Raw genomic sequence first — 23,303 nt, forward strand, 5'->3', positions numbered from 1 at the left:
GCAACAGAGACCTTGCAACAAAAGCGCCAAGCAGCCGCTTTGACAATGGAGGTAGAGAACATGGTCCACTCCGACTTAATGACACCAGCCTCATGCGGAATCTGAGAGAGCTCTCCTGGAGGTGGGTGTTGAAGACCTCACTGACAGAGGGTTCTGCCAGACGTTCCCAACAGACTCTCAAAAACACTTTTGGGACTGCCGAGTCTGTCCGGCCCCCTGCTCTGCCAGCGGATCCAGCTCATGACCAGGAAGTGATCGGTTGACAGCTCTGCCCCTCTCTTCACCCGAGTGTCCAACACACTTGGTCGGAGGTCTGATGATACGACAACGAAGTCAATCACTGGCCTCCGGCCTAGGGTGTCCTGGTGCCACGTGCACTTTTGGGGCGGCAGTGGCTCAGCGGTAGAGCAGATGTCTTGAAGACGGATCGCCCGGCCATCGGTGGATCGATTCCAGCTCCCGCCATGACATCCCTTGGAGTGTGAGCTGACAGTGGGAGGTGTCAGCTCACCTCCCAGCCACTGCCGAGGCGCCCTTGAGCAAGGCACCGTCCCCACCACAAGCTGCTTATTGGGGCGTGACCTCCGAGCGCGACCCCTCACTCTTCCTCCCTGGACTAACTGCATGATTACAGGCCCCTAGTGTGCTGTGTGTTTCAGGGGCCTTGTTCACAACACTGTGTGTGATGTGCTGTAAACAGAAATGCATGTACTAAAAAGAGTGTAAAGAGAATTTCCCCTCTGGGGATCAATAAAGTTTGAATTATTACTATTATTATTATTATTATTATTATTATTATTATGGACACCCCTGTGGTTGAACAAGGTGTTTGTTATGGACAAACTGTGACAAACTTTGAATAGAACACTACATGTGTTATGGACACCCCTGTAGTTGAACAAGGTGTTTGTTATGGACAAACTGTGACAAACTTTGAATAGAACACTACATGTGTTCAGATCGGGGAGGCTGTTCATCCCAATCACCCTTTTCCAGGTCTCACTTACATTGCCCAGCGTTGAAGTCCTCAAGGAGAACAATGGAGTCCCCAGTTGGAGTACTATTTAGTACCCCTCCCAGGGACTCCGAGAAGGCTGGGTATCCCACACTGCTGTTTGGCCGTAGGCCAAAACAACAGTGAGATACCTGTTCCAAACCCGAAGGTGACCCTCTTGTTCACCAGGGTGAACTCCAACGTATGACGGCTTAGCTGTGGAGCTAGAAGCAAGCCCACACCAGCCCACCACCTCTCACCTTGGGCAACACCAGAAAAGTGGAGAGTCCAGCCCCTCTCAAGGGTTTGTGTATCAGAGCCCAAGCTGTGGGTGATCTTTTCTCTGTTACTCATAGTACAACCGTTTTATTTCACAGTAAGAAAAAAAAATGCTAATTTGATCTACACTAACATTTGTCTAGAAAGGAACCTATTTTTCAGAGTCGCTGCCACAGAAGCAATGCAGCTGCTGAAAAAGCAATGTGATCTTTTCCCGGCTGCCTACATTAGATAATGTATCTTAGCAGGAAACTTTCTCACTTTACTACTTCTAGTATAGATAGCACCTGTTGGTGGTTGCCATATGGCCATATCCTGCCCGTAAAATGCTGCTGTAGATTTTTGAAACTCACGGGAAAAAAAAGAATGGTCCTACAACAACAAGAAGAGAGAAGTCCAGTGATTTAGAGTAGGCTAACAGTCTTTTTTGATGTTGGCTTTAGATTCTGCCCCATTCTGAATCATATCTTGGGAGCCTGGGCCACATAATTGATGGCATTCATTATGTGATTGAAGTGGGTGTTTTTGTGAGGTGCTGAAGTAGCCAGGCCATGACAAAGAGCAACTTAGACTGTGGTGATTGATGGGATTCCAGCTGCATGAAAGCTGGAGTGTTGGTTGCCTAAATGGAATATATTATTAAACCGTACAAATGGTGATAGCTGGTGTATTGATTTTAGGGTGCGTCCTTTTCTCCAATACCTGGCCTCAATAAAAACAGACATTGAAACTGTTGACCTGGTTGTCTCGGCCATTGATCACAATGTTAATGTCAGGATTACACATTTGTGTGGCGGCTTAATCCGTTCAAAGAGTTTCCTGATGACACAAAGGAGATCAATACAGGAAGAAAAATGGATTAATGGGAATGAAAATTACAGATTTATCTCAGAAAATGTGACGATATCCAACCCCACTTCTTTGCAAACGATCCATGAATACTACAGAATGGCAGTTAATGTGCTCAAACATAATTTTGCAAAGAAATAGTGTAGTGTAATCACAGTGCAGATTTGTTTTCTGACAAAAATATCAAAGAAAAAACAACTTCATCTTGATCATTTGTTCAGCAGACAAATGAGTGATGAAACACCAGAGATACAGCAGTTGACTCTCCAGTGGATGATGAGACAGCTGTCTTTCTGCATTTTGTAAAAGCTTTCTTTTCTCCAGCCTTCAAATCCAATCCTGATTTTTTCTCAGCCACATGCCTCTCTGTCCTCTGCTGTCTACCCCTCTCTGTTTCAGCCAACTGTTAAGCGCTTTGTCATTTGCAATGAAAATGACATGCCCCGAGTCAAACTGACATTATGGCAAAATTTGATCCTGTGATTCATGCCAGGCTGTATCACTCAATTCGTCTATCCACAATCAAATTAGAAACACTCTTGCAGACGACCTGTAACTTGAAAAAGATTTCAGTGCAATGTCTTGAATAACACTTGAGTGCTGACCGATGAATTTTTACTTAAGTTTTGCTGTGAAAGTTGCCAACTTTCACACATCTTAAGCAAGTTTGAAATGTGCTGGAGAAAATGTAGGGCTCCTTTTCAACATCTACAGGAAAACAGTGAGTAATAAGCTGTATGTTTTTCTCCTGCCCAGTGCAATGGCTCCCTCCACTTTTACCTGAACAAAGGATAGACTTTTATAACATTGGCTCAGCTGCCTGCTGTTTGTCTTGGAGACTAATGGGCAACGTCATTTTCATTAAGCTGTGAAATGCTTCTTTCTCCTAATTTAATGCGGGTTACTTTAGGTCCAGACACATTAATCATCATATTGGGGAGCATAAATGAAAATGGTGGGCTCTTACCATCAAAGGAGATATTTTTTAACCAAATACTCTCAGTTAAATCCCTGTATATTGTGTGAGAGACATGAGGATTTTTTTCCCCAAACTTGCTGTCAAAAAAGCTCTTGGTCAGGAATAACCCTTCTTCTATCCCGTCTATGAATGCTGAACGTTTAAACACGGATAGACATGTTCCTTATTTCATCAAGGCTGATGGGGTAATTGGAATCTCATTTTTGTCTCAGAGTGTAAAATGTTCTCTCTTATAAATAGAGACTCACGTTTTTCCTTTATCAAATTCTCCATCAACCATCAAGGTTATTTCTTCATACTGTTTTGTATATGTTTTCCCATTGCTTCCAAATTAATTCTAGTGTAGCGATGAAATTGCCTTACTCTCCCTTCTCCCCCCAAGGGTTGTACAGTGAAGGGCCAGGGGGGTGCACAGAGAAGAATTACCTTTTTCATTGCCATACTAGAATAACATGTCAGCCCACATCCTCCACAGTAGGTGGCAGTGGTCCCTTCATGTCTAAAAGTAGTGCCATTATCTTTAATTGTAGCGCATGTGCAGGGAGTAGTGCATATGAGGAGGCATGTGGGTTCAAGAAATTGTTGTGACTTTGTGAGAGCTGTGAACTCCTCAATGTTAATATGAAAATTAATCAAAACATTTGGTTTTCAAGAGAAAGATTTTATAAGAGGCTAAGATGTGGTTGTTTCTTTGTGAATGTTGGAATAACCTGCTGGGTCAATATGTATATGGACATTTAATATATGTTTCATGCCATTTTCATTATGCTTTGAATGCATGGAAAGCTCTGTCATACATACTTAATGACTTTGGAGTTGAGTTGGCTCCTTTTGAATCATGCAACACAACAATGGCCCATTCATTTTTATGAAAGAAGCACAAATGAAAGTAAAATGGAAATAATATCCTCACAGAGTTTACTAGGGAGCTAAATAGGTGGCACTTAGGATAAAATATTTTGTTCTATGCAAAACAATATTTTCAAGACAGCAATCAAGCTCACATGCCCAGAGTCCCTCAGGCAAAACACTCTGATTAAAATGTATCCATGTTGTTATTTGCTAGACTAGTTGTATGCTAACATATGATCAACATACTAATGGTCCAGGCTTTTTAATTCCGTTGCCATAATTAAGTTCTGCTTGTTTCCTGTTGTCATAAAACTAACGTCTAACAATATGGAATAACGGAATCCTAATGGGAATAATTTCCTGATGAAGAAATGCTTGAAATGATCTGAAATCTCCAGTAAGGAATTCAGAATGCAAACTTGCCATTCACTGAATTATAATTCCAGATCTCAACAAGCATCGCCATCCATGGAAGAAACTTATAAGATTGAGATTTAAAAGATGAGTATGAAAATACATCTAAATGATGGATTGTAAACCTGATAAGCTTGGTGACTAGTGAACACAGGATTTTACAACCTCCAATCTAACAATCGAACAGCTCTTGGACACCTTGATAGGTTTGGTTTCAACCACTTGCTGACCTGTGCTTCTAAAATTTTCATAGAGAATTTAGGAAATTGTGTTTTCAGATATGCAGCCTGACAAAAACACTTGTGAAGGTAACTGTGTTTTTGATGGAGTAATATTAGGAGTCTGCTAATTCTAATCATACTAACAAAAAAGTATTACCAAGAAATAAAGAATAAAATCATATTTTACTATACTGAGAGGAGTCACTGTATCAAGGGAATAGTTTGTGCAGCTTGTGGAGTCCTGTGAAAAGGTAAAATCAAGAACACAAAACAAAACATTATCACATAAACTGTGGTGATGGCAAGGTACTTCTTGGAAAAAAAACACACCTTTGGCATCATGCATTTGTAGTTTTATGTAAAAAAAGAAGGCTTGAGAAAACTTCAGTGTTTCAGTAATGATACCTTTCTGTTTGCCTTTGTTTCCACAACCCAGTTGAATACAAAAAATGTTCAGTTCCGCACTCTTTAAAAATAAAAAGGGATACATTTGGGTTACAGTAGAAGTGTGTGGATTTTAACAAAAGCTAGCATCTTCAAAAAAGGATGATTACTCAGTTTAGATAAGCTGACTAAACACTGCCTTCCACTGGCTCGTTAGCAGGGATCTTTTGAAGGAACCAGTTCTGAACAAAATGTACTGACAGATGCATTTGCTTCCTACTTGACTTTGCCATACAACGCTCCAGGGCAATGTACTCTAGACAGTTTACATCAGAATTGTGAATTAAAGTCATGTCTGATGCAGTGATGTGACAGAAACTTCCTTCAATTATATTTTTGTATATCATGGTTACAAAAGCCTTTTACATCCATTCTTGGAGTACCACCGCTGAGAAGTTTAAAGAGAACACTGACTGGTTATCACTAGATTTTCTATATTACGTACAGTATATATAACGTGTGTCATATGCGTTCATGTCAATATGATTTTACCCACGTTGTCTTTCTTTTGTTCAATTTTAGCAATAATTCAATTATCTTAAAGAAATCTCTACGTCCCACTCAGTAACGTAATTTAAAGATGGCTGCTGCTCTGTTCTGCCAGGTGTAACATGTGCCTGTAATCCAGATATCAAACGTGCAAAGGAGGAAGTATAACACAATATTGATTTAGGAAAGAGCTTCATAGAATGGTACAACCACACCAAGATGAATATGGAAATTCACTCTGAGATTGTAAAAGCTTTGGCAGTGAAATCATGAATCATAAACTATATTAATCTAAGAAATGGAGCATTATATGACGTCCAGACCCCTCAGTGTATTGATGCTGTCCAGATTGGGATAAATCCCAACACTGTTAATATAATCTCTGGAAACAACACGGAGTAAACAAAGTTTGGGAAGTGTTCCCAGAATACAGTCTCATCTGTAGTGTCTGTCTGTTAAAAGTGTTTGCTTTATTTCTAAAATTTGCAAGACTATTGTCAGTGTTTGACATTGAGTTGTGTAGTTTAGTTAACAGTTCAGTATTCTATTGCAAACAGCAAAATCCATTCTGACAAACCAGGAGTCAACTTTTGGTAGGTATAAAGCCAGAAAAAACAGACATCATAGTTCAGCTCATGATGATCAGTTTCCAAATTTTACAAATCCTCCTGTGTCACATGAACCCCAAATCTTTAAAATTCACCATTTTCATCAAGTTGATCAGCCGCCGCCACCAGTGTGGACTCCAAATGAGAGGTAAGGTTGCTGATTCTTCCAAAAAAAAAGCTGTATAGATGAATGAATGAATGAATGAATGAATGAATGAATGAATGAATGAATGAATGAATGAATGAATGAATGAATGAATGAATGGCCTTCAAAACATTTTTAAATGGACTAAACAGTTATCCACATATCTGGTTTAGCAACACGTATATGTATGCGAACAAAATGGACGTAGTTGACGTTTAATTCATGACATTTGTTGCCCTCAGTAAAATAAAAAATAATAATTTTACAAAGTTCAAGGTTCTTTTAGTTCAATTTTAACATTGCGTAGTCATAAATACTATGATTAAAAACCCTCCATGTTCTACCTGTACATTTACATGTTAACCTTCGTCTGGTGTTAGCTTTCTGTTACCATTTCCGATGTTAACGGGTCGGTTTCGACCCGCGTTTTAAATCATCTCTAAAATACACTAAAAGCAATCATCTATCATCCAAATTGTTTCTCATCTCTTGGTTACATTGTTAGGCTTCCTTATCAATGAAAATATTAGTTTTAATATTTTTGGTGTGGGCCTCTGGGCCTTTTTTTTTCAGTATAGCCCTCGATTTCAATTTTAAAAACTGGTAAAATGAGCCTCAAGAGAATCATATAAATAAAAAATAGGTTGTTGTGTTACCTGAGTATTACTGAGGGGTATTATAATACATCTCTTGAATAAATTTTTTTCATTTATTTTTTCATTTTAATATTATTAACTATAGTAACATCTATGGTGTTACGGGTCAATTTTTATTTACTTCAAGGAAATGAAAAAAAAAGTATTTTTTTCAGCAATACAACTTTACTATAAACACAAAATGAAAAGCAGAACAAGTAATAACACAAAATATAGATTTGCAAGGTCAAACAACCAATCAAGCATATGTTGCAAAATTCCAAATTCGAAAACTAATAAAAAACTAAATCAGAGTAAAAGTCTCTGTATGCAAGAACATTCATATGTATGTGTGTGTGTATGTATGTTTAGATTCATGTGTGGCAAAAAGTGACACTATTTGCGTGTTCTTTGCAGATATATTTCTTGCACTTGAAGCACAGTTCGTTTGTCTTTCTGTCCTTCCTGTTTGGGCAGACCTGACACCTCTTTCTTTTAGAATCAGATGGCCTGAATTGGGTTCTGGCTGTGGCTGGTGCGATTGGTGTTGAGGCAGGGCTAGCTGAGTAGGATGCTGGCGAGGATGCTCTTTGTGTTGCTGATGTTGTGGACCGAGTGGTAGGTGAGCTCTGCAGCTGTCTGACCAAGGCTGCAGTATCTGGGTCTCGGGGAACCCGCTGCCTTTGCTCAATGTGTGGCTTCACGAGGGAATGTCTGAGCTCCTCAAGAAACAATCTCCGCATGGCTTTTTTGGTTAAGTTCCACCCTGGGTGGATGTGGGTCCACAACACAAATGCATTATATGCAGACACATCAAGTATGTCGTAAAATACAACCATTGGCCATCTCCTGGTCATTCGCTGGCAAGTGTAGGTGACAGTCAGCTTGTCTATGTTGTCCACTCCTCCTTTATTCCTGTTGTAGTCAAGGATAATTGTGGGCTTTTTATCACTTCCTGATGACACAGCTGCGTCTTTGTGAAGAGTAGACATCAGTATCACATTCCTTCTTTTTTTTGGACAGTATGAGACATCAGACAACCCTCATTAGCATACAAAGATGAAACTCACATTTTAACGACCCCCTTTGACACCCCCACCAACAATCGTTGAGGAGCCAGACGGGTTTCAAGGACAGTCGTTGGAATGTGAATAGCACTGACCACACCCCACAGGGTTAATAAGCTGGGATATGATCAGCCGCCCTCTGAACTGAAGAAGTCTATTGTATGAGATACAAAACGTCTTCAAGAACTTTCTTGACGTCGAGTGATTGACTTCAACAGCTTTTGGATAACAATGACCTGGTTGACTGAGAACCTACACAGAAATCTGACATGCCCGACTTCATTTGTTTTTGTTTCTGTGCAGGTAAACTGGAAAATAAAAATCCAAAATGAGATTCCACTAAAGCTCACACGACTAGGAGATGAGCTGGCTGTCTGACAGTGCACTTATGCTATCAGTTTTTGCTCTAATTATTGCTTTATAAGCTTATTTTATAACAGGGTCGAAACCGACCCTAGCACCACAAAGGTAACAATTTCAACCAGAGCATTTTATAATTTAGTGAAAAAAATTTTTTGGATATTATTTTGTTGTAATAGAGGTACCTGACAAAGTCAAAAAGCCTTGATGCAATAAACGTATTTTTGTGGTAGTTTTAGGAATTTAAAATCAAGAACGGGTCGGTGGCGACCCTAACAACAGACGAAGGTTAACTTTCATTTCTGAATCAAGCTGCAGGTACCAGACTCATAAAAATCGGTTTGTTCTGTTAGGGGTCACCACAGGGGTCATCTTCTTTTTCCATTTTAGATTTTTTTAAAAAATGTTTTTTTGTTACGCTGGATGTCCTTCCTGCCGCAACTCTCTGTATTTATTTGGGTTTGGGACCGACCTACAGTTGACACTGAATCTGACGGGCAAAATACATATGAAGCATGCACTCTACCACTGAGCTACATCCCCTAAAAGGTGGGTTTTATAATTCTGAATTATGAAATAAGGTAGTTCAGTCAAAAGATGATAATGTGAAGCCATTCAGAGAGTGCTTAGTAGAAGCTGAGAAAATCTTATCCCTCTGACAAAAGTGATATTGATATATTCTAATAAGGATGAGCTTTATGGATTAGTTACAGAATTGTAATCCAGATTAGTTGCTTGAGCTATCCAATTTACAATGTTGTCTAATTGAATTCCTTTCCATCTTGACAGTTTGGAGACAGCAACAAAATGTATTGTTCAACCAAGTTAATACTTTTATTTTGTTTCCTAAAAATGTCCTTTGCATTGAGCTATTATGAAATGCGAATTAAATGTGTTACATCAGTTCCATCATTTTATATGGTGAATTTCTTATAAACACATTAAAACAAAGTCACTTCATTTTACAGTGAAAACACTGCAGATTATCAAAAATCTTAATGAATGTTTTATCAAATTATTCATACACTGTATTATTTTAGCAGACACTAACCTCATCTGCACTAATTCATATTGCTTTTGTACTGTAGGTAATTTGTGAGGTATGTGCCGAGTACTTCAGGACAAATTAAATCACAGCATCCACCAACCTCCCCCACAGTTGCACCCATTGTTTGGGTTTTTAGCTGTCTTTATTAGATTGGCAATACATCGTTTTTAATTTTCTTCATCCTAGGAATATTAAATGGTGTACATTTACATTACAAATTACATACTCTCATATGGTTGAAAGCCATCATGTTACAATGTGAGGTGCTGATGCGCTGAGCTTACCTTACATTGTTGCAGGGTGCTGTACATCTAAAGGTCAAGGTTCAAGCAGAAGCACTTGCTTAAGAAAATTGGTTTTTGCAATATATCTGCATTAGGAGCGATACATAACCATTATGTCCCTAACAGAAAGCCACTGAGCGAGAGCGGGAGAGACAACAGCAGGAGATGAGTGATGATTATGCTGCCTTTTACTTTAGCCAATTAAGCAATGACATGTAATGGTTTAAACAAATTGCAACAGGATGTATCTGAGGCACTCAGGGGTCATTTGTGTTAACTTAAATAATAAATGAAGACATGACTGGCTGACAGGCTGCACACGAGTGTGACCTAGACATTAAGAGGCCATATGGACAGAAGCAGGAACGTCACTGAGTGTGTGATCTCTTCCCTTGGTGATGGTGGTCATTTAGATGCATATGTTTTATGACATCTTCCTCTTCCTGTGGGACTTCTTGTTCTGTAATTTAGTTCACAACGACCAATACATTTTACACTCTTGGATGACTTTTTGCCATCCTCTATGGAGACCATATTTTAGGCAATGATGCGTAATTCTTCCTGTGTGCCTTTATGTGTCCATGGGCACGGCTACACCTGCTAACGTGGACTGGTAATCATCTCACCCGATGTGATCTTCATTGAAGCTCTGCTGAGATCTCAATGGCCATTTAACATCTTACTAATTCATTCTTGTGAGACAAGCTACACATTCAGTTACGATCTTTTTTCTTCCTTCTGCCTCAAACTGGATTTCCATAAATTTCTGCCTATCTTTTAACTTCTCAGTCATCCCAGATGTTAAAACGCATCATTTTCAAGATTTATTTTAGATTTTGATACATAGTAGCTGTAGTAACCAGGAGCCTCTATATGTGTGTGTGTGACAGAAAATGTATTCAATTCATTAAGACAATGCACAGCATCATTCCTGGCTTCTAATTGGTTGGATCACTTTTGCTGCATGTTACAACCTGTCTAGGGGAACGGGAAGCAACATAAAACTACCTAGGTTGATACCGGGTGAAGTGATTTCTCAAACATTCAGCATTTTAGAATCAGTTAGCAAAGATAAATGATGTTGACAAAGAACAAACTAAAAAAGAGGGATAGTGGGTGCTGGGAAACAGGAATTCAAAGTATCAGAATAAATGTCAATATAAACTGAAATGCCTACACTTAAGTCAAAAACTAGAATAGAAACAAAGAACTATGGGCGGGATCCCTGGCATTGGCCAGGTGTAAAGTTGATGTTCCAGCCCGGCTAACAGGCTGCAGCAGAGGAAGCATGGTCAGGAGTCCAGAGGTCTGTTTAACAAAGCAGGTTTGATGGAAACCCTGGGTATGTTAGCCCTGAAATGAGGTAAAATCAGGGTTTCCAGTTTCACAAAGGGAGGACACTTAATCCAGTGTCAGAGGAGTAAATCTATATTATAAGGCTAAAAATAGCATAGGAGACTTGTTTTTAAAGTCCTTAAAGACTTATCTTATGGTTAATGTGATATTCCCTCAGACACAAAATTGACCCAGTATAATATAGTCTACTCTTTATATTTAAAAAGACATCACCCAGGAACAATGTAGCGCTCTGTGGTTCCTCTTCATCATTTTACATTCCCCACATGTGCTTAGTCATCCCAGCTCTGTGGTAAATGCTTGTAATCCTCCTTGTTAAACAGGGACAGCAGTTAGTCCATTAGCAGGGTTTCTCATGTTGATGTCAAGTAGGCAACTGGTTTGCCAAGAAATCTTGTTAGGGTTCTTATTGACATTGTGTTTCATTAACTTGATTAATGACATCTATTGGGGCATGCTCCACAGTAATCAACATCTCTGCAGAGAAGAGCTGTCTGCAGTGAGGATGGGACTCTGGGCTTCTCCTGACCACACTGCGTTGGCCTCCCCATATCCTGTGTGCTTCCTAAAGGCTGCTTCCACAGAATATTATAACCATAAATACCAAAATAGTAAGCAGTGAGATACAATGAAGTAGACGCTAGAGAGCTGTTGGGAAATTTCCATTTCAGAAAATATGTGTATTATTATTGCTTTTGTGTCTGTATCAAACAGAAATACTAAATTTAGTATGATATACAGCATTAGCTTAAAGTGGCTAATTATCTTTTCATCCGGCTTTGATTTCTTCACTTTTTAAATTTTATTAGAATATGCAGTTTGCCAGGTAGAAGCTTTCATTTCTGGTATTAATAGAAAAGGCAAGAAACAAATTTACCCAATCTATTTTTAAACTTAAAACCAATTCTGAGTCAACATTTAAAAGAGAACTATGTACTTTTACACATCTTTTTATAGGTGGAATTTTCAAAGCAATATTATGTACTTCCCCATGGCTGCATGTATTCTACATCTGCTCTTAGACCTCTCTCCTTATGTCTCTTTAGGGAGATCACATCCTGGGTCATCCTCACATCAAATACCTCGAGAGGGGGAACATAAAGGCCACCCATTCCCAGCTCTAGGTGCTGTGTGCCAGTAAAGAATGATACAAAGACATAGATGAAAATAAATCCTATCTGGAATGGATATTTACCTTTCATCACTTGCTCTTGACACACATATTACTGTTATATTTGCTAGCCCTCATAAGGGATAGAGCTGTGCTGATGCACTTCCAAGCAGATGGCTGCTGGGCTAACAGGGTTATTGCAGTGGGAGCTGACTCAGATAATTTGCTTTTTCAGATTATTTTCTTGATATATTTACCTCAAAACAATGCTGCCTGGGAAAGTGTAGCACAGAATTAACAGTTTATTTACATTGTAATACATCAACATATAATTTTTCCAGCATCAAGGGATTTTCTGGCTTAATTCCGTAGGAGTACACTGTGGAGAGCATTTCAATTAAGAGAGCAAACTGAATGGTAATCACTTGGCAGGAAAACATCTAATGACTAATATCTGTTGCTCTTTTAGAGCCAATTATTTTGGTTTGATACGTGTCGATTAGAGAGATGTGTATCCACTCTGGTTGCAGATAGAACAGAATTAGCTATACTGTATGATAATCACTTGGCAAAGTCTAATTTTTCATGTATATGGAAATAAATGTACAAGCATAATGCTACTGATTAAAAATGCATATTTTCCCATCACTGCATCAGTAAAACATAATAGTTACAAAGGACAAAAATGCACCTGCCAATAGCATGCAAGGCACCATGGATTAGTTTTATCATAAATAACAATTATTGTCATCTAATCCCTAGGTCTAACCTAAATTCTCCAAAACTGCAGCAGTACTATTCAAGGCTTGAATAGTATTTAATTCACTTTTCCCCCTACAGAAATGTTCATGTGAGTCAGAGAAGTAAATTATGAGTAAAGGTTCTGAAGGATGGATAATGAATCCCACATGAAACTGTAAAGGTGTCTGTATCAAAGTTGTCTGACAATTACAAGAAAAGTAAAAAAACAACAACAAAAAAACAGAAGAAACAGTCAAAATAAGTTAATACTTGTCGTCAGAACTGTTATTGTATTTCCTAAATAGGGCATTGTCCGGTGTGTATGTGACCGGGCAAGTGAGAGTTAAGATTGATAACACAAAAGAAAAGTATAGCTTTAATTTGTCAAAAAAAACATCAGTTATACAGGCTAAAGTGTGATAATAGATACTGCAGCTACTCAAGACAAAGAAAAGTCTGTTTAGTCTCTCGTTTCCTCGACTGCTGAGCAAGTGAACAGGGTTTTCCCTGTGGTACGAATCAACTTCCGCCCTGGATGAGAGCAACCCCCCCCATCCACCCACGTTTGCTGACAGAGCTCTTGAGGCTTAATCAGAGAGTTAGATCTCAGCAAAGATTAAGCCACTCTACGTCACTCTATTTTGGACTTAGAATTAAATTTCATCTCTGATTAAGGCTTTTACTTTTCAAGCATTTCCTACAAGCCCAGTTGACTTTATTCAACACAGAGATCTACCATGACCTGGATGACTGATAATTTTCACAAACAGACTTAATCAGCATCTTCACTGCATATTAGTATGACCGATGAGCCATGTCTCAATATAAGAACCTGAAGAAATTACTGTATATGTCTGTGAAACGCAACCACTGTTTTGATTTGGTGGCTCAATGCTCCCCAAAACATAAATAGTTGAATCCTGTTATTTAATTATGTGAGTGTTCATGAGTAAAAGACAAACACCAATCAAGGCTAAGGCAAAACTAAAATATTATTTAAAAAAAAAAAAATCTCTGGGAATCACCACAATGTAATCACCTGAGTGATAGACTGGGTTCAATCTTTGATAAAGCCAAAAAAAAGAAAGAAAGAAAAATCCCTCAAATCTCTCCCTTAGGTTTTGCAAAATCCTACTACTAAACAAACAAACAAGACCAATCACATAACTCCCTTGGCAGAAATAAAAATCATAAGATGATGGTGATACAACAAAAACATAGAAGTTTAAAAGTCCCAATATCAAAGGATCTCACTGCTATTTCTGTAATTTTCTATTCTGCAAAGCAGGAAACTCCAAAATCTCCTTACTGTTGACACAATTTTCTGAATTGTGTCCAATAATTACTTCATCATGACTGCTTGATTCCATGAGCTATGAAAAAAAAAAGTTATTCAAAGAAATATAAATTCATACTTAATTTAGTTTTTGTTTTTTTAAACTGTGTTGGAGCTCAGGTGTTTCCAAAAATAAGGAAGGAAATGCATCATTAAATGATAATGATCAATTAGGGTGAGTAACACTGAAAATGAGCTCTAAGCAGCCCTTGAATCTGAATCATCCAACAGTATGAATAACACTGTAGGTTATGCCACATGTGTCACTTTCTAATGATTTTAGTAATGCTGATCAAATGTAATCCATCTATCTACATCCTTGGAAAAAATTTGAACAGACACGCATTTCCTGACATTTCACATCTGATAAAATCATGTTAAAAATGTTGAATCCAGCATCACTTTCTCCCCATCCCTCAGCTGTGCCTGACTTGTGCCCAGACGATGAAGTGATCAGAGAGGGACCGACATAATTGATGAGCAGCCAAATCCAAGCCCGTCTCATTCCGTCCAGACACAGAACAAGCCAGACTCAAGATTGGGTCACCTTTAAGTCTTATCCTTTTAATTACACTTGTACTTAGCCAACCATAGCTCTCAAGCTCCTTGGGAAATCCTTCTGCAGAGTAATTTGTTATAGAGGAGTAAAACTCAAGGGACGACAACCTTAAGACTTGTACTTTAGGCCAAATTAAAAAATCTTGATATGTGGAATATGCATTGGAGCATTTTTTTTTTAAATTCAGCTGTCAGAGCTGTCTGAGCTGTCACATTCCAGGATTAGACCTTTGCTTATTTTAGTAGTAAGTTAATAATGACAGTAAAACAACTTCTAGAAGGAGAGCCTTATTCATTCATGGAAAGTAAGCAAATGTGCTTCATAAATTATAATTTAGTGTTACTGCTTATTGACACATACTACAAACACATGAGTAACATGAGTGGAGTGGAACATCAACATCACAAATTCCTTAAATTTGCTGAATTTTTCTTTGATAATTTTTTTCATCCATTATCTGACTTGATGAGTAAAGTTAAAAACAACCTTGTTTACTGCAGGAATATAAGCCTATAAATAGTAGAGCGTGCATTAGCAATGTCAAACCTGTGGGATGGCTGTGGCTCGGAAGGTAGACTATTTGTCCTCTCCCTGTAATGCCAGTAACTCGATCACTGAATTTTTCTCAAAGGCTTTTCAGTTATTATGTCTTGTATGAATTCATTTGTGTTTCATCAGATTTGCATTTATTTATTTCAAAAACTCAACAACTAACACCTTCATCAGAAATCCTGTGTGCTATCTGCTCAGCAGTTGGAAAAGTGAATATCGGCCCTTAGAAACTTGGAATTGGAATTCACACCTCCTTGTGGTGTTGAACAGAGTAGAACCCTGGGCTGCGTGCTCAGTTCCCTCCTGTTCGCACTGTGCACTCGTGAATGCAACGCCAGACTTGGTGTGAAGTCTGCTGTGAAGAATGTGGATTTTACCAATATCATTGGCTGGCATACAAACAATGATGAGAGTTTATACTGAGATTAAGCGATGTGTTGATGATAACCTGTCGCTCACCATCAATGAGGAGCTCAATGTTGGGTTATGTTAATGGAGTTGAAGAAAAAAAAGATAAATTCCTGGGATTTAAAATCAGAGATGACCTGCCATGATCATCCCATAACTCCACCATGGTAAATACGTATATTACAGGTAATTAATTTTTAAAATAAACTCGGAAACAACTTATTAAGGTAAGTTCAGAGGTTTAAAATCATAATGGCTAGTGTTCTCTTTATTTGGGAAGTTCAATCATTTATTAAAAGCATTCTGACTAGAAGCATCAGGAACTGGGATGGATTGTCCTAGACCCAGGACTGGAAGGTACATCACGTGACTAAACTACCTTGAGCATCAAAGGTATCTGGGATATTGGAGGGATGAAATTTCAGGTCCGGGGACACTAAAAGATGGTGTTGAGGTTTTTTCTAGGAGTGACCCGGTTGGATAGGATCAGAAATTAGTTCATCAGAGGAGTAGCCAAGGTGAGATGTTATGGAGACAAAGTTAGAGAGAGCAGACGTTTATGGTTTGGACGTGTCCGGAGGAGAGATCCTGAGTATACTGGTGTATAAGGGTGTTGACAATGAATCTACCAGGCAAGAGTGCAGGAGGAACACCATAGAAAGAGTGGATGGATGTAGTGAGGGAAGACACGTGGGCAGTGGTTTTAGAGAGCAGGATGCAGAAGATGGAAAAGGATGACATCACGGATCTCTCACGGGACAAGCCAGAAGAAAAGATGACATCCACACCATTCACAGTCAGCTCACCCTGAAGCCATCTGGCAACAGATTCGAGGGTGTCAACAGCTGTATCAACACAGTACAGAGCCGCTTTATTCCTCAGGCTCTGAATTTCCTGAACTTCCCAGATGTATCCTCAGAAGGATTACATAAATGTAGTTTTGTGATATTATTATTAAAATCAACATTTATAAGGTTTTGGTGCAAAATATTGATACGTATAGACAGTCAAGATTGATTCTTAATTATGAGAACGATTTGTGAAGTAGATTTGAATTCTTACAACAATTTTATAAGAACAAAATCACAGTTGTCACCCATTAATGTCCCAAGAATATGATAACCAGCCAACTCTATAACTTTAACCCAGTTTAAAGTAAACCTTTTGGCAAAAAAAATATAGTACAGATGTTCAATGAATTCTAAATGTTAATGAGGGGAAGACCTAAAACTAAAAAGAAGATCTATAGTGGGGTTTTATCATTTTAAAGTTGTTCATGTTATGAGTTATAATTACAAACAATACACAACCTGTGCTGTTTTCAGCCCTTGCTGTCTGTGATGATTCATGTTAAAGACAGTGCCTCTGGCTACATGCATGTTATAGATTCAAATCCAACATTTGACCATACACATTGATTTCTACGTGAATGTCTTCCAGCTTCACCAACTGCGGAATGCTCGAAGGGAACATTATCTTCCAGTGCTCGATGCTACACAGACAGTATGATATATGAGGCAGCGTGTACTCACCATCCTCCCGAGACCTCTGAATGAACGCATCGACACCGCTTTCTCCATAGTTTCCCTCTGAGGCCACTGTGGAGACATAGTTCCAATGCATGGCCTTTACAATGTCCACCATGGCCTGGGCCTGGTAGGTGTCTGGAGGCACCACGCGAGAGAAGAAGTCGTAGCGGGTGTTGTCACTGAGCTCTGGCGCTGTGGAGGCGTAACTCACCTGGGGTATCTACACAGGAAAGAAAAATTGACAATTTATTAGACTTGATAACAGTTATTTAAAGGGATGAAAAACAAAGTTAGAAATCACCTTTTAACAGCGATTGAAAGTGCTTTCCAAAGAAACACAATTCAGTGTGAAAAAAGAGGATACACATATAAATGAGAGGGAAAAAATAGACTTGTTAAACATGAAAACAAAACAAAAAATCCACTGTGAAGAAATGGATAAATAGCCTCTAAAATTAATGGCACCTTGAGTTAGAACAACTGAGACTCGAGTTTTCTGGGTTCCTGGTTTACGGTGTATTCAAACTCCCTGCTGCTTGTTTTGTTTACTTTTGGCTCAGGGGACAGTTTGGATACCCACCCTAATCCGTATGAGAGGTCTGAATAGAGATGGAATAGGGATTTGATCAATTTGTTACAATAATAATGATAAACAGCCCTGTATTTTTTTAAATTCCTTTGGGGTGATCAACTGTTGCTTGTTATACAACTGCAGTCCCTCCCTCGCTTTCTCTCTCTCTGTCTCTCCATATAGGTATATACAGTATGTAGACAGACAGACAGTCAGATAGAAAAAATAATAAAAAATAAATAGGGCAGCTAAAGCACAAAGCTGCATCTGAAGTGGCCACAGGTCTGTATTTCATGGTTGTGCTTGTGTTTCTTCTCACAGGGGACTGTTTCCAGGGATTACAGTTTGTCAGGTTAAGTAATTTGAAAACTGTGTTTCTGTAGATGGAATTTTTTTATCCCTCTGACACACAATGATTCACCAAACAGAAGGTAGAGGTGTTTCCTTGCAATATTACACAGTGTGTCTTTTTGACGAGGATTTGACATCATTATATCAAAATATAGTGATAATCCACTAAATGTGACATGGTTCAAATGAATACAACAATGTTTTCCTGTCAATGTGTCTTTACCATAACAATAACATGCAGATTAGGTGACCTGATCACTCCAAATTGCCCTTAGGTCTGAGTAGGTAAGTAAGTGGTTGTCTGTACATTTGTGGCCTCGCAAAGTGCTGGCGATGAGTCCAGGGTGTACCCTGCATCTAACCCATAGTTAGCTGGGATAGGCTCCAGCAAACCCTAAACCCACAATGTGGATAAGTGGTTGAAGACCGGACAATTATGAATATCCAGTCTTCAAGAAGATTAATAAAAAAATAGTTTGTTGCAACAAGCCACGGGCATGGTTGGATAAATGGATAGGTAGGTTATTTTCAGGAGTGTAACGAGCAACATGGGTATACTTGAATATATTGGTGATAGTTATACCTGACACAGAACAAATTCAGTTAACAGATATACATATTCTTGACTTAATTTCAATATTAGGGGGATATAATGAAGATTAGATACTTAAAGTCTGTCAGAATTCACATAAACCTTTATTTAATCCCTTTCTAAGAGGTGATGTGTGTGGATGCATATCTTTTTTTTTTTCTTTTAAATGTACAATTTATAGAGTGAATAATGTTACATTACAATAAACAGGGAAATTGTAATTAATTAAATGTCACTTATGGAGCAAAGACAAATTGTAGCAGCCTGCTTTAATTTGGAACAGATCACATACATAAGAGTCACGGATTAATTCTGTATAGTTTCAGTGTAGTTTGGTTAATGTTTTATTTAAAGTGTCTGCATGTACCAGTTCCATATTCAGCAGTGAAATAGGTTTTTATATAGTATGTATACACAAGAATTAAGAATATACATACTTTATATTTTTTCACTCGATTTTTGATTGTAAACAGTATTCCACCACTATGCAAATTGCAGAGGAAAAGTGTAAGCTGTTCCCAGCTGGATATAACCTGGCGGTTGTAGTGAAACAGCCCAAATATCTTACAAGTTATTTTAACACTTATCTGCTTGTGGAGAATTTGTTGTTAAATCACCATTGCATGTTTTATCGGTGTGTATTACTACATCAGAGTGCTACATTATCCCAAAGTGGACATATAAAACGTTGGCTCCTGTGAGGGCCGTGCATGTTTTTGTTGGCCACTATTTGTTTCTCTATTTGCCTATTTGCATCCTCTCTGCCAGATAATCCTTCACAACAAACCTTGAACTAGCTGCTTTCAGTTCCACATTGATACAGCTAACATTCTGCTGCTGATATATACAGTACAGTGTCTGTACAATGAGGCATTTTCAATCTTTTCCACAGATTCATCCATGCTTGTCCTAGCAACCAGCCTGGTTTGAGAAATATCCATAAAGACAGGGTAGACACTGCAGAGGTACTTCGCTTCAGCAACAACACATTAAAATGATCGCCTGTTTGTGCCTCAGTGGGACAAAAATATGATATAATGATATGGAAAACATGATAATGGACCTGAGTGTAGCCATGGACTAGAATGCGTAAGTGCTCAGTCAACAAGGTTTAACAAGGTTATAGAAGATTTTAACAAATGGTCGTGGTAGCTGTAAATGAACTTGTGAGATGTTTTCAAAACACCTACATCAACATTTAGTGGTATTATAGCTACATTCTTAACCATGTGTACAGGTAAATATCTTAATATTTGTATTAATTACCCCCTTAATTTGTATCTTAATTTGTAAATGGTTTTAGTAAACCGACTCATTTTTTTTGCCTGGTGTGTTTGTGTCCTCCTCCGGATGCCCTTTTCTTGTTCTCCTACATTAAAGATTACCTAGAGGCAGACTGCAGAATAAAAAGACAGATAGGCAAACACATGTGATCATTGCACTATAAACACCCAGCCCTGCACTGAACCAAATAATGGATTTCTTCATGTTGAAGGAAGAAAAACTGGAGACAGTGGACAGGTGATGCACATGGCTCTTGGTGTGTCTGATGGTGATGATGACGTTGTTTGCTTTTCAAATGTGATATTTAAATAATTATCACAAGTTTATTTGTGTCCTGACACGTGACTCTGTCAGCCATAACACCCAACATGTTCTGTGCCGATCTCAGCCAAGTGAAAAGCTGTTTAATTGTCGTGACTATTAAAAGGTTCAATTCTGGACCAGAAATAGCAGATTTCTGAAACACTGTGCATGTTCTTGTGAAGGTGAAGTTGTTATTTGCTGTGAATGAGATTCACACATTTCAGAATGTGCACCCTAATTTGTGAGTTTTAGAGGGTAGCGATGATGTTTTTGTTGGAATCATTCTGCAGTGAAAGTTGGTAAAATATAATGTCATTTTGACTGTGATAGTTAGAAACTGCAGCACCAGTCTGTTCATGACAGTCCTATCTGAACTTTCCCCACAATTCACCATCTCATCCTGAAATAAGTGATGTCTAATTCAAATGTAGCCCCTACCCCTATTTATTTCTCAATGTCTTGATATGCCCTTAACTCCTAACGACTCCAAAATCGTAATTTAAAAACCAAGTTCATAAATTACTTTTTTTTATAAATTAATAAAGGCAAAGTTGTGTTGCATGTCATTGTTTTGCAGCATCATTTATGACCTCTTAGGAGCTGTCTGGTGGAGCATTTATACCAAATGTTGTTTGCTCTGCTGAGCATCCTCTTCAGTTGAAAAGCAACTTAATGATGAAAATGTTGGGACTTGAGGTGTAGGTGCAGCAATTCCTGTGAAAATTATTCCACAATGCAAAATAGCTCACTCCATTTGCATGTATAATTCAGACACCTGACAGATCATTGCAACCTGCAGTGTGGTCCAAATGCAAAGCATCTGTTTCAATCAGGTAACGTGGATGGGTGAACATAGCTTATCCTTAGCACTTAGCAATCTCATTCAGCAAAATACTGAATCCAACTTGTAGAGAAAAGATGCCTATTCCCTCATGTATGAGAGAAGTCATACATTAAACAAACAAAAATCCCAATTTCTCAGTTTTTGGATTACAAATCAAACTCAAAACTAGAACCAAGGCGGTCAGAGACTGCAAAATCTTACCTTGACCTACTTGCATAGGTCGAAGATCAAAGCTAATGCTCTGACCTACTTTCATAGATCAAAGCCATAGCTTTGATTTACGGTCTTACTCACAGTGGCCTTCTCCCTCACCTTTCTATCTTATCTGGTTCTTGACTGTACAAAAGTTGAAATTTGACCTTGACCTAGTTTTCTCAAGGTCAAGATCATCATCTCATTTTCATCTCCTTTGCCGCCCAAGTAATGTACTTTTCGTTTCATCTTTCTATCTGCAACGATTGCGAAGGTATTCGGTGGAGTAATGGATGGACGGACAGACGGACGAACAGACTAACGGACAAACACAGAAACACTGATAATTACAATACATCACCGCTTTGAAGCAGGATGTAACTAATCATGTTACTAATGTACTGTGGACAGAAATGTCTGGTAGAAATGTGGTGGACTTTCTGTGAGTTTTGCATTGCATTTAAGATATATAAAACTCAAATACTTTTGCGCACACAATCCTCCTCGGAGCTTTATCTAATTGTTCCATTGATTTATAGGCGGTTGTGAGACATAAAAAAATGCAGAATGTATCATCATAAAAGCTAGGAAGAAGAATGCTAATGTTTTGCAAACAAATATGCAAACAATGTCATTGTCAAATTAGTTACAACACAAAGATATGACAAAGTGTTATGCTGAGTATTACTGAAATAAAACAACATGTTTTTGTTCAAAAATATGAATGGGAAAGCTTCAATTATCTTTTTCTGCATAAATTGCAAGAAAGTATTGTGGGTGTTTTTCCAGTATTAACTATTTAAATTACCACCAAATAGTTTGAGTCAATTTAAAACTGCCACATTATCATGATGGGGGAGTTGAGTGCCAAAATGATCTCAAAAGCTATGTTGTCAGGGGCTTTGTGCCCTTGATAGGGTCTCCTTTGGCGAACAGGTTCTGGGTGACGGGCATGACTAAGAGCAGTCTCACAACCTTTATGAGTACAAAAACATCAAGAACCAAGACATTGACCGGTATGGTGTAACTGGGGCCCCACCCTGGAGCTAGGCAAGGGGTTGGGGCTTGCATCCAAGCGCCTGGTGGCTGGGCGTCCACGGGGCACCATCCGCCAAGGGGAACTGTAGGTGTCTGGTGAAGTGTGGATTAGTTGACAACATGGGGCTCGACGACCCAATCCCTGGACAAAGAGTCATGAACGTGGAATGTCACGTTGAGAGGTACCGACTAGATATAGTCAGGCTCACCTCCACCAACACCTTGGGGTCTGTAACCCAAACCCTTGAATGGGGCTGGACTCTTCACTTTTCTGGTGTTGCCCAAGGTGAGAGGCGGAGGGCTGGTCTGGACAGCTCTGCTTTCATATGTTGGAGTTTACCCCAGTAAACAAGAGGGTCGCGTCCCTGCACCTTTGGGCAGTGGACTGATATCTCACTGTTCTTTCTGCCTAGGGGCTTAACAGCAGTTCAGACTAACCAGCCCTCTTGGAGTCCCTGGGAGGGGTACTAAATAGTGCTCCGACTGGAGACTCGTTTATTCTTCTTGGTAACGTCAACACCCACATGGGCAGTGACAGTAAGACCTGGAAAGGGGTGATGGGAAGAATGGCCTCCCCAATCTGAACACAAGTTGTGTTCTGTTATTGGACTTCTGTGCTAGTCATAGTTTGCTCATAACACCTTGTTCAAGCACAGGGATGTCCGTAAATTCACATGGCACCAAGTCACCCCAGGCCAGTGGTCGATGACAACATTGTTGCTGTGTCATTGGACCTCCGACCACGTGTTTTGGACACCCGGGTGAAAAGAGGGGCAGAGTTGGTAACTGATCATCGCCTGGTGGTGGGCTGGTTCCGCTGGCAGAGCAGAAAGCCAGACAGACCCAGCAGGCCCAAACATGTTTTGAG

General features: G+C 39.0%; 1 protein-coding gene across 4 annotated transcripts in view; it reads right to left on the reverse strand.

Moving 5' to 3' along the window:
* Positions 1 to 23,303, reverse strand: part of grm4 (glutamate receptor, metabotropic 4) — a 189,278-nt gene that overhangs the window by 82,756 nt on the left and 83,219 nt on the right. For all 4 annotated transcript variants that reach the window (XM_068315171.1, XM_068315172.1, XM_068315174.1 and 1 more), the window contains one exon: positions 17,264 to 17,480. In XM_068315171.1, coding sequence (XP_068171272.1) covers positions 17,264 to 17,480 — 217 coding nt within the window. The remainder of the gene's footprint in view (positions 1 to 17,263; positions 17,481 to 23,303) is intronic.

The sequence above is a fragment of the Antennarius striatus genome, chromosome 5 (genome assembly GCF_040054535.1).
Source record: "Antennarius striatus isolate MH-2024 chromosome 5, ASM4005453v1, whole genome shotgun sequence".
Classification (NCBI taxonomy): Eukaryota; Metazoa; Chordata; class Actinopteri; order Lophiiformes; family Antennariidae; genus Antennarius; species Antennarius striatus.